At 38.4% G+C, this 11,656-nt stretch overlaps 2 protein-coding genes across 5 annotated transcripts; one reads left to right on the forward strand and one right to left on the reverse strand.

Annotated features, from left to right (window-relative positions):
* Window positions 1–273: 273 nt before the first annotated feature.
* LOC112280285 (protein PHR1-LIKE 2) lies at window positions 274–5,313 on the forward strand. Of its 4 annotated transcripts, XM_024515610.3 has the most exons (7): window positions 831–1,179; window positions 1,490–1,824; window positions 2,648–2,724; window positions 2,957–3,020; window positions 3,141–3,210; window positions 3,517–3,980; window positions 4,399–5,313. In XM_024515610.3, exons 2-7 carry the CDS (start codon window positions 1,617–1,619, stop codon window positions 4,737–4,739), a joined length of 1,224 nt encoding a protein of 407 aa, XP_024371378.1. In that variant the 5' UTR covers window positions 831–1,179; window positions 1,490–1,616; the 3' UTR covers window positions 4,740–5,313. The 4 variants fall into 4 exon arrangements, with proteins under 4 accessions (XP_090105108.1, XP_090105109.1, XP_024371380.1 ...); XM_090248982.1 differs by having other exon boundaries at window positions 274–1,824; XM_090248983.1 differs by having other exon boundaries at window positions 322–1,824; window positions 4,261–5,313.
* A 2,982-nt stretch (window positions 5,314–8,295) lies between these two features.
* On the reverse strand, window positions 8,296–10,331 carry LOC112279246 (uncharacterized protein At5g01610). The gene is made up of 3 exons (XM_024513470.3): window positions 9,903–10,331; window positions 9,341–9,395; window positions 8,296–9,067 (listed from the first exon to the last, which is right to left on the reverse strand). Exons 1-3 carry the CDS (start codon window positions 9,987–9,989, stop codon window positions 8,685–8,687), a joined length of 525 nt encoding a protein of 174 aa, XP_024369238.1. The 5' UTR covers window positions 9,990–10,331; the 3' UTR covers window positions 8,296–8,684.
* Window positions 10,332–11,656: the final 1,325 nt, after the last annotated feature.

The following is an 11,656-nucleotide window of genomic DNA, read 5'->3' on the forward strand; positions in this document are numbered from 1 at the left end:
GCCCGTCACTACGTGGAGGGGGAATATAATAAGGAATCGCGTCTCTGACCCAGCCAGTCGGTAAGTGCAGACCCGGCCCAAGGGGCAGGGACAGGGTGCCCCCGCCGCAACCGCGGCGCATGTGACAGGCTCATAGCTGACCGCAAGATCAGTCAAGACCTGCCCGACGTAGCTGTCCCTTTTGGGGAGGTTTGGTAGGTAGGTAGGTAGGTAGGTAGGTAGGGGGAGGTAGCTAGGTGGCTGCGGTGGGAGGGAAGGCGTAGATCTAATTACTTGCGGCGCGAAGCTTGTTTCTCGCTCTGCTTGCCTTTTTCGTGTCGTTCAGGTCGTCGTGCATCAGCAACCTTCTTGCGCGCTGCTCTGTTCACGCTATGCTACGCTACTCAAGTTGCGAATCTGGTTGGTGGTGCGCCGGATGAGACTTTGTCCTGCGGGGGGCGGAAGAAGATTACTTATTCGCGAAGAATATCAGTTACAGTCCGGACCCTGCGAGGCGGGCCTTGCGGTGTCTGCAATTATTCCGCGGGTTGCGAAAGGGGGAAAGGACCGCTAGGGGGAGAGGGGAATTCGAATTCCTGGAAATTTGTGGGACTGGTCTCTTTGATGTCGGCGTGTGTGTCTTGTGTGGGCGTGATGAGAAGTGGTGGCTTCAAGGCGGTTCACTGGAGGGCTTTAATTAGGTCGCTGAACTGATTCTAGAAGCTAGTGGGTCGTGATTTTTTTTTCTTTTTTTTTTTCTTTTTTTTTCTTTTTCCCGACGGTTGCGAGAGGGAGTGGCTGGTCACCTCTGGATTCATGCTACAGCTGGTCCAGAGGGTAGACGACGAGGAGTTGGCCGACTCCTCTTCCTCAGCCGCGGGTGTTTCAACGTAGCTTTGTAATTTCCAGGGTTTGTCAAGTTTGGATCGGTCTGCAAGCGGCGTTCTGTGATTGGGAAGCTTTGCTGCTGAGCGGAAGGATTTGGTCTTGGCGGATCTAGTTGGGCTTGATCCTCTTTTCTCCATTCACAAATTGTCGTAGCTGATCCGAACCCACAGAGCCTGCTGGTGCTCCTTCTGCCAGCATATGGTACATTTCAGTAGTAGTCATGGTTTTTGTTTTGCTGTGCTCCTCGCCCCCATTCTCCAGAGATTATTTGAGCACTTTTCGCCTATTCGATGTGCTGAGAGCGTTCTCAAGGTAATCACAATAGCTCCCTACAGCCAGCCCGTCTTTAAGCTTGGCGAGTACGTGGTTATGCATTTCGGTGAAGTCATTTCCTAGATCCAAACCCTTCGCCTCCGCCCATCACAAATGTCTCATGGCTGCGGTGTGGCCAATGAATCTTTCCACCATTGGGTAGGTTGTGGGCACTGCAGTCCACTTCAGAAACGTCTCGGTGCATGCTAGAGTACCAAGGAACTTCCAGTGTCATTGGAATCTTAAAATTTCCCTCTCCACCTTCCTTTAACAAAATTAACCCTCTCACCACATAGTGACGCTAACGCAGAGCTACGTCTAGCAACAGCGCGGTTGAGATTACTTCCAAGCTTCAACTTGGGAAATTCGACTGGACTTTTTCCTGAAGTCCGCACATCGCAATCGGTGAACTGATTGCATCAAAGAACACCTTGGAAATGTACCAAATCAAGAAGTATCCAAATCCTGGAATGAATCCACATAGGCAGCAGCAGATTATGTCTTTTCAAGACAGAGGTCCATCTATGTATGCTTCTCACATGTCTGGCGATTTGAGCCCTACCGACCCCAAACCTCGGCTTCGATGGACTCCCGAGCTGCACGAACGATTTGTGGATGCTGTGAATCAGTTAGGTGGCGCTGACAGTAAGTTATACTCCTTCCTCTACTTATCTTTCGCAAATCCTCCACATGTGATTGCATCGTTGAGTTTAGTATAGAAGCTCTCAGATAGGTGTCTACTTACTATCTTTCACAGATAATCTTCAATCCTTGAAGAATTGGTACTGTGAGAGATTTCAAGTGGTCTTAGCATTTTTCTATGTGGCCAATTCGGAACACAGTGCTCTTTATTTCACTGGTGTTTAATTCTTGAGTTGTGGAAGGTGATGAGAAAAGAAAAGAAAAGCATTTGAAAGGGGTCATGGATTGCGCCACTGAAACCTCATGTTATGTCTTTGAGCCTCAACGTCAGTTCAACTTGTACCCAATTCTAGGGTCCACGACATATACTAACTCCAGCAGTGACTAGTTAATTCCGAATATAGATTGAAAATGCAGCAGCATCAGACCTTGGATCATTTATCTGTCTCTAGCTCTTAGGCTGTACAGTCTCGGTTGTTCAACTAAATCATTTTTCGTAACTGATGTGTGTGAAATACTGCTTGTTCTTAAGTAGGGACGGTGATCGTCATATCGCGATATTCAACAGTATTGGAACATAGTGCAGTAATCACAATGCATCAGTTTAAAAGAGTCTGTTGCGTACCTAGCTCACACATAGTCGTATGTCACATCTGAAATAGTGCTGGTGCAAATTGTGTAAGTGTGGAATTTAGTTCTCTCTAGATGTAAAATGCTTTCTACATGAAATTCCCTCATCAATTTGTATATGATGCCCTTATTTCTCTTTGCACACTCTTGATAAAGTCACTCACATGTTAATTAAATACTTGCTTCAATGATGCAGAGGCAACCCCAAAATCTGTCATGCGGGTGATGGGTGTCAAAGGTCTCACTCTTTATCATTTAAAAAGCCATCTCCAGGTGAGATTGCTGTCTTTATCTCTTTTCTATTTTGTTTTATTTTGTTTTGTTTGTTTGTTTGTGTTTTTTTCCCCTTTTTTCCTTTCACAACCTCCCTCGTGTTCTGAGTATTTGCACTAGCATCGACTGTGCAGTTAGTGCTCATGAGTTCTGGGACGTGTGAGAACCGATCTGTGACTTTGAGAATGTTTGTTCACTTTGTATATTAAAGCTCTTGTTTTTTCACTTGCAGAAGTTTAGACTTGGGAAGCAGCTGCAGAGAGATTCACATGAAGCGAACAAAGATGCGACTTATGGTATCAAATCTGTACAGCTTCTGCGTATATAGGTCGATATTCAGGGACATGTTGCAAATCCTGTACCTTTTTACACTTTGACGGGACAAACCTTACTGATAGTCTGTGGAATTTTGACAGGATCTTCACACCTGAGAGGAACGTCGTCTGACAGTAAATTCTCACCTGCAAATCATCAAAATCCTCAAGAGTATGTCACTGTAGCTTGCTCTATTATTATTATATGCTATTTCACATTGATTGGAGTTTTTTTTCATCTTTCTCGTCATCTCACTAGAATGTTAAGGTGGGCTTCTTTTGACAAACTTAGTCGATGGTCTATCTCAACTTGTTGGGAACCGTAGGACACGTACAGCTCTTGGTCGTAGAGTAATTTTATTAAGTGGCCGACAGGAAGGGTCAGACATGATAAACAGAGACTAAGGTGATGTGTCATTTACATCATGGAAGTTGAAAAGCTGCGACATAACATTTATGCTTGCTAATGTGCTTGTAGTGAGTACGTCAACGTAAACGAGGCTCTGCAGCTTCAAATGGCTGCTCAAATCCGACTGCAAGAGCAGCTCGAGGTTCAGAAGCAGCTACAACAACGGATCGAAGCACAGGGAAAATACTTGCAATCGATCCTGGAGAAGGCGAAGGAGACTCTGGCCGACCACACTTCGGCATCTCCGGTACTGAAGGAAGTCCATGAAGAGCTCACGACACTGGCGTCCAAAGTTATCAACTACGAGGCTCCGAAACCAGCTTTTGAGTCTATCAAGTTGCCAGGTTTGAACCCTCCTGAGCTATCACACAAACATGGAACAGCCGACTCGCAAGGCGATATCCCACATGCTGCCCACAATCTGCAGCAGCAGCAGTCGCGCGTACAGTCAGGCGCCGTGTCCCAAAAATCCTTCCTCGCGAATCTCTCTACAAACCAGGAAGACAATGGAAGCGAGCGGCAGACTGGTACAGGTAAGACCATTCTGAAATGCTCATTATTTGTGTGTTTCTTTACCAATGAGTGGATGACGGTGGTTTTGGTGAGAGTCCGTGTCCACAATGCTCCTCAATCATGGGTCTCACGAGGCAACAAATATACTAGTTGGGTGTCCAACTGCTGGTTATAAGCTTGTTCCAGCGGGCAAGGTTTCGGTTGCATGAGCTTGTCTCTGACAATAGAGCGCGTATCATACAAAGATGCCTTGAGAGTGATCTTCCAAACCTGGGATGGCTGCATGCTCACTGCCGGCAGGCTTGCAGGCGACCAGGAATGATCTAGGTGCTGACAGGCTTGCAAGAAGGGCTACAATGAAGGATGAGCCTCCTCGTGGAATGTGTTTGGTGGCACAGTTTTATTGAATGCTGGGAATTGGGGGTTGGGAAATTACAGAAGGAGGTAGCAATTGTTCCAGTCATGACGCATTCACGGTGGAGAACGGCGTCTCAGGTTCAGCATTTGAGAGACCTCCACCTCGCAACGCTCCCTCACCCGCCGACCACCGCGACAATAACACCAGCTCTGGAGGATATAGTTGGCCCTCCGCTGCATCTTGTCACGGCAACATCATGACGGCACCGCCGAATCGACTGGTTGCACCCCAACGTGTCAAGGCCGAGGCATCCTCTCTTGACCTCAACAATCACGGCAGCAATGGCAATGGCAATGCAACGCCGTTCCAAGGCAACAAGGGTGGGCTGGATCTGAATGCCTTCGGCTGGGAGCAGCGTTGATGCGCTTTCGTAACACAATCTTCTCTTCTTCTACCCATCCCAAACTTCTTTCTCTCTCTCTCTCTCTCTCTTTTGTGTTTCCTTCATCACGAGTCTTCTCTCCAGTTCTAGAATCCACCACAATCTGTTTCTCCGACTCATGAACATCCTGCGTCTCTGGCTGGCTGGCTTGCATCCGCATCCACTGAGTATGTGACAACTACATATATAATCTGATTTTCTGATGCACATGTTTTTGAATAGGTTTGCCACCCACTTACTCCGTAGCGCCTGCTTTTTTGTATTCTAGGGTGCACAAATGACTGAGTTGGCCGTGGGGAACCCTTTTAGGAAACTTGGAAGCTTTGTAGGAAAGATGGCAACAGTGCACACATCTGGTTAGATTGTGAGGTACTGAACAGTTTCTCTCTATCCACGCCCTCCTCCTCCTCTTCTTCGTCTTCTTCTTCTTAACAAAGTTGTTATGTTCTTACGACTCTTTGAGTTGTGAACACTGTCATGTAGCTGTAAAATTATATATATCGGATACCTGGATAAATAAAATTACTGCTGAATATAAGGAGCCTTGCATTGACATGCTGACGTCGACCGTGAGTCTGGAGACTGGCGTGAGAACCAAACCAATGCATATTTGGGTTTTAATTTTTTTTAAAATTTCATTGTGGATTTGATAAACGAAAAATGAGTGAGTAGTATATCGATGACGATTTGTTCATGAACAGTCTGTTTTCTTACATGGAGTTGTGCTCTATGTTGTTTGGGTGCGTAACTTTGTAATGAAAAGGAAATAGGTGAACTGAAGAAAATGCCTTTAACCATTTCATGTTGAATAAAAGGTTTTTATAATTTTTACATTGCTTTTTTGATTGACAGTTCTAATTTATATAGCATGGTGTAGAATTGAAGTGTATACATTTTCTTCCCAAATGCCAGGATGTGTCACTGTTGAGAAGGCGAACTAACGTCTAAAAAAAGCAGTTTTTGTGAGGTTTTTGTCACTTTGCTTTACAATTTGAAGGTTTCATTCTTATGTGGTTCTGTCTTGAAATCTGTCTTGAAATCTGTTATACTAAGTTTTTGTGAAATTGTAGTGTAATGTTGATGACAGGTATGAAAATGAATAAATGAATGAATTTAAATACATAAATATGAATATAAATGAATAATATATATATATATATATATCTATATATATCTATATATATATATATATATATATACAAAAATATATCATTTCCTACAAAAATATCATACAATAGTTTTATTTTATTTAAGTTCCATATAACTATTATAAGCATAATTGTAGATAAATGCAAGAATTGTGTAAGATATGCAATATTTATTTATATATATATATATATATATATATATGTATATTTTTGTATATAATATTTTTTATGAATTGAAGTAGTTATTATGATTTAACATATATTATACATCTATCTTTAAAAAATAGACATAAATTTCAATTGAACTTGTTATAATTTTTAAATATTAAATTATTTATGGTTTGCAATGAGCTTATCACCAAAAAAATCAACCCTTAGACTAGGTAGTTTGGAAGATTAATTTTAAAAATCAATTTGCTATTGTTATTAATCTAATTAAATAGTTTGAACATGACTAAAACTTTTGAAAATACTTGCTTAGTATGATTGTCCAATCTAATAGATGGTCAAATATAAGCAAATGTCACCCTTGTTGAGAAAAACCCACAAGAAAAAGTTTTATAAAATCATATTTTATATAAATGCTTACATAAGCATTTGATCCCAATTGGGTTCAAACCCAAAATGAAAATATATGAATCTCTATAACTATCTATGGACTCTATGGCTCTTAATAAATTTACAAAATGTGCAAAGTTTTATAAAATAAATAAATAATGCATTATATTCCTTACCTATTGCATTTGATGGTAGTAGGTTGGAGATAGGTTACTCAACCTTGCAAATAGAATTTTGCATAATTATTTTTATTTGACTTTTGATTATTTCTGTTTTGCAAAGCCTTGAAATAACTTAGATAATAGGAAGTTAGAGTTATACAAACCACCCTTAAAGTTGTCTAAAAATGAGTGTTTTTTGATGGATTCTCATCTATTTAAGTTTGAGCCATCTGTACTATTTTGTCCCTTGCTCATTCCTCAAAGCTTAAAGAAAGCAAACAAGCTTTAAGTAAGGAACAAAGCCTTATCATAAACATATAAAGATGCATTTTTTTAAATTACCAAAAGCTTGACAACAAGGCATATAAGGATTATATAAACATGGAGATAGTTGATTTAAATGTTTGTGGTAATAACATAAACATGGTCATATATATTAATCAGATTTATTATTATTATTTTAAACTTATACCTTCTCACAAGTTGTTGTTTTAATTACTTTAGGCTAATCTTTTTCTCAACTTCAACTATTAAATATCCATGGATTTTCAAATTAGTTAGACATGTTGGATTTTTAAAACTTGTTTGATTTATTTAGTTGGAATTTATATGTTTTGTCTCTCTTAATGTCTAGTATAGAAGTAAATTTCGCAAAAGCTAATAAGCTATATTGAGATAATTCAAAGTAATATTTAAAGGATGATGGTTAATATGAAGATTTCAAATATATTTGCTTAGTTTAACTTTATGTAGTTTGATATATGTAGTTTGATTCTCTAATTTTTAAAATATAAAATATTGCAATCTTATTTCTAAATATGTGTATTAGTTATTGTTATTCTTCTTTTTGTGTATTTGAAGCATCAATTTGGTTTAGATATTCTAAATTGTATTTGATGTATTAAAAAAAAAAATACTAATTGTGTATTTTATAACTAGATGTTTTTTTAGTTTACAATACATATACAGATATATACATAATAATAATAATAATATAAATAAATAAATAAACAAATAAACATGTATATATATTATTAATTTATTAATAATGATATTAAAATTTGTATATTTGCATAAGAGAGTGATAAAAACGTTTACTTATATTATAAAATAGACCATAGTAAGTTAGGTTTTAAAAATAAAAGATTCCTTAAAATAATGATGTTAAATGTAAATATGATGTTTAATGAAAACACAAATCTAGGCAAGTTATTTGTTGACATTTATAAAATGAATAATAACATCATTAAAAAATTCATTAATTTTTTTTGACCCAACGTTATTTTAAACGTAAATACTTGTAAGTTAAAATATTTGTTACAAGGTAACAAATACTTTCTTATCTTAGTCACACAAACGATAAGAAAAAGACAATATATTGATAGCATTTGAAAACAGGCTGTATAATTTCATATTATTTGCAGTTATAGATTCTTAGTGATGTGCATTTACAACACAATTGATCAAACATTGTCCCTAATCCTCATCATTTAACAAACTATCTCATATAATTGCCAATTTATATAGAATGATGTTGCAAGCTAAGAATTAAAGAATTATTCATAGTATCAGAGGTTATCAGTTACACCTAATATAGCTGTAACACGTACAGGAAAAGTAGGACAAACCTTTGTAGCGAAATTGAAGGACATCCACCCACGTCGAGCATTTTCAGGTATAATAATCAAACCAATTCAGATGATTCATGTCCAGAAGTGTACAGGCACCAGTATATCGTCTTTCAGGGAAAGGCATGAACGATACCTCTCGCATCACACCACAAGATATGACAATGATTGTTCAGCACCTAAATCTGGATATGAACCCAGTACTATTGCAAAACCAAACATATGCTGTATAGGAATAAGAGAAAGGACACAAGCACACCCCACCAAAGGAGGTCAAATCTTTCCAGAGTTATCAAGGCACGGATTTGAGATGCAGTGCTTAACCCACATACTAGTAACAATCCAATTCTCTGTACTACGCTAAACCTATACTGTGCATAAGACAATCAATAGCTCGGAAAAGATCCATGACGCTACAGTACATTTTGGCTAGAATTCGTCCACCTCAATCCCGTCCCGTAAAATGATGTAAGCATCTCGTGGCCGAGACTTGTTCATGCTCGAGACGAAGACCACCTTAGTAGCATCCGGCTTTTCCATGGTAACTGATATCACCTTGGACCACATCATCAAGATCTTGGTCTTCATACCCTCGATGTTTTTAAGCACGCCCGTTGACAGGACCCCTGTCACTCTCTTATCATACCGCACAATTGATTCGTCTCTGAACTTCACCTCACAAACAAAAGGAAGAAAGACAGCTAGCTTTCCAGTGGCTTCATCGAACTCATACTTCAGAACGTTCTTCGGGAAGACACCCTTAGGGATTTGGTACTTCTGTAATAGCTCTGGCAGTGGTGTCTGAACTCTGCCTGTCCAATACAACCCAGAGGCGTCATTACAAGACCAAGCTAAAATTTAGTGTAATATTTTTTTCTATGCCACCCACAAGGAACAGTGAAATGTATAACAACTTCATTAAACGATACAACGCCGAAACGACGTAAAACACTTGTCAACAGAAACAACCAGACATGAAAGTCAATACTTCCAGGGGTAACACGAGCTTAATAAGTGATGCAGATCTGGATGCGACATGCAACATACTCGGGGCTCATCAAATTTATAATGTAGGAAAGAGGCACCTTGTAAGCGACTTATAAAGCGTGAGGTGCCTTCTGATATGCTGTTGGAGAGCGACTGAGTTCATAAAACGAAAAAAATAATGTTAGACGCAAAATGAATGCTATTTACAAAACATGCACAGGTCGTGCGAAAAGCGAAAACGAAAATATAGTTGCCGGTGTTCAAATTCAGGTCTAAAAATTGATTGCTGTGGACGGCGAGCCCAATACGGTGAAGAAATATCGAGTTTGTAAGTGTAGTAAATTTTTAATTATATGGATCGGAAATCCTCGAAACCTAAAAAAGCCCTACACAATGTCAGACCCTGCATGAAAACTTCCACATAGAAATAACTAACCTAATTCTTAAAACTACGCCAAAAATTATTTTCAAAGTGTGCCAAGCATCACTCACACCAATCCAGAGAGTGCAGAAAAGAAAGACATCAACTCTGCCGCACAAAAGACAGAGCGAGAGAAATACAGAAAGAGAACGGGATTTGAAGGTGTATCATATTACATCAAATCAGACGATCGCATGCAACAAGGAACAGTAACAGAATCGGAGCGAAAATTCACAAACCGAGGCGTCGTTGGCTATGGTATCTGAAATATTCGAGGCTTTTCGAGCGAACAGGAAACTCCCCGCCTTGCCCAAAATGCTGTCCATGACCTCACCACCTTCTGCTCAGCACCACTCCCGGAATTGCAAAATCACCTGCACCTCACCAGGCGAAAATCCCCCTCTAATCACCTCGCCTCGCCAACCCTACCAACCCAAGCAAGATTATATCACCCCCTTCCAGCCCAATTCCTTCTCCTCAACCCCACCAACACTCACACACTCTCTCTCTCTCTCTCTCTCTCTCTCTCTCGCTCTCTCTCTCCTGAAGTGTGCAACCCCGAAAAGCATTCGCAAGCAATCAAATGCTGCGAGGAAACGAAACCCACAACGCCCTCCGACGTGAAGAACAGCGATCGATCGATCGTCCTGCGCAAGAGCACACCTGTCTGCTCTCCTCGTAGAATTGTGTCGCAGAAACCTCTCCATTCAATTGACTAACTCCGCCATTTTGGACCGTTGGATTGCAGCTTCCGATCGGATGCGATATCAACCGTTGATCGGATTTCGGGGAACGGAGGGAGGGAACATAAGGGAACCAGGGGGCGGGCAGGCAGGTTGGGAACTGAGAAGCCAATCCTGATTGGGCCCGCACTGATACACATTGACATACATGGGTGCTGAATTTTGTTCAGGGGCTGCCTCTCTATCCCACTTTTCAACCATCCCTCTTGCTTCAAACAATTCTTTTCAAAGTATTTATTTACAACGTAACCCTGAGGAGGAGAGTGATGCAGATGCCTTTACTACTTACTCAGATGACTCTTTCTTTTTTTACTTTTTGTGTGGCTAAGCTGGGCATGGCATTGGATGACCTTTCTCATTATGTACATTAATACATATATATATATATATATATCAGTATTAAAGTTACAATAAAATAAAATTTAAATAAAATAAAATAAATAATTATAAAAATTAAACTATAAACTAACTTAAATATACCTCACAACTTCAATCATGTTATCTTATCTTTTCTAATACAATTGTATATGTGTAGAAGAAATTGCATATGTTTTTAAAAGATACAAAAATAACAACACAAAAGATACCATGAAGGTTTTTATATTACTCTTATTTATTTTAATTATTGATTAAAATCAATATGTATCACAAAACTAATGATGTTTCAATATGGTTTTTATATTATGCTTTTCACCTATTTTGTTATTGTAACTATAATTAAGGGGTTTAATTTAAATATAACATTTGTATAAAAGAAAACCTTTAACCTGATTTTTCAATATATGCATATATAAAAATATTTTTAATTTATTTAATTTTTAAATGTAAATTGAATAAAAACTACTATTATTAAAAATATGTATCTTATCATCTTATGTATATATATCTATATCTATATATATCTATATCTATATATATATATATATATATTACTTTAAAATAAATTCCATTAAATGCAACTTAGAAACATCTTTGAATTATATTATATGTATATGCAAACACAAAATCTTATTTTTCTTCAATTTTTTTTATTTCATTTACTTCTTTTGAGGTTATATATATATATATATATATATATATATATATGATTATTTAATTTTATTATCTTTAATGTTATACAAATGTCTTATAATGCTACAAAACAAATTTGTAACTTAGATCTTTTTCCAATTTATAATGTTTAATACGAATTTGATTTTACATTTTTCCAGCAACACTTCAATTGCAACTATTTGCTATTTTAGGACTTT

The sequence above is a fragment of the Physcomitrium patens genome, chromosome 3 (genome assembly GCF_059467195.1).
Source record: "Physcomitrium patens ecotype Gransden chromosome 3, ASM5946719v1, whole genome shotgun sequence".
In the NCBI taxonomy this organism is placed as follows: domain Eukaryota; kingdom Viridiplantae; phylum Streptophyta; class Bryopsida; order Funariales; family Funariaceae; genus Physcomitrium; species Physcomitrium patens.

Excerpts from the sequence above, each read along its gene's own strand:
- LOC112280285 (XM_090248982.1), top strand. The coding sequence starts at position 1,617 with ATGTACCAAATCAAGAAGTATCCAAATCCTGGAATGAATCCACATAGG. Across the intron at positions 1,825-2,647 it reads TCAGTTAGGTGGCGCTGACA|AGGCAACCCCAAAATCTGTC; the intron begins GTAAGTTATACT and ends TCAATGATGCAG. Across the intron at positions 2,725-2,956 it reads ATTTAAAAAGCCATCTCCAG|AAGTTTAGACTTGGGAAGCA; the intron begins GTGAGATTGCTG and ends TTTCACTTGCAG.
- LOC112279246 (XM_024513470.3), bottom strand. The coding sequence starts at position 9,989 with ATGGACAGCATTTTGGGCAAGGCGGGGAGTTTCCTGTTCGCTCGAAAA. Across the intron at positions 9,396-9,902 it reads CCATAGCCAACGACGCCTCG|TCGCTCTCCAACAGCATATC; the intron begins GTTTGTGAATTT and ends TTATGAACTCAG. Across the intron at positions 9,068-9,340 it reads CTTTATAAGTCGCTTACAAG|GCAGAGTTCAGACACCACTG; the intron begins GTGCCTCTTTCC and ends TGTATTGGACAG.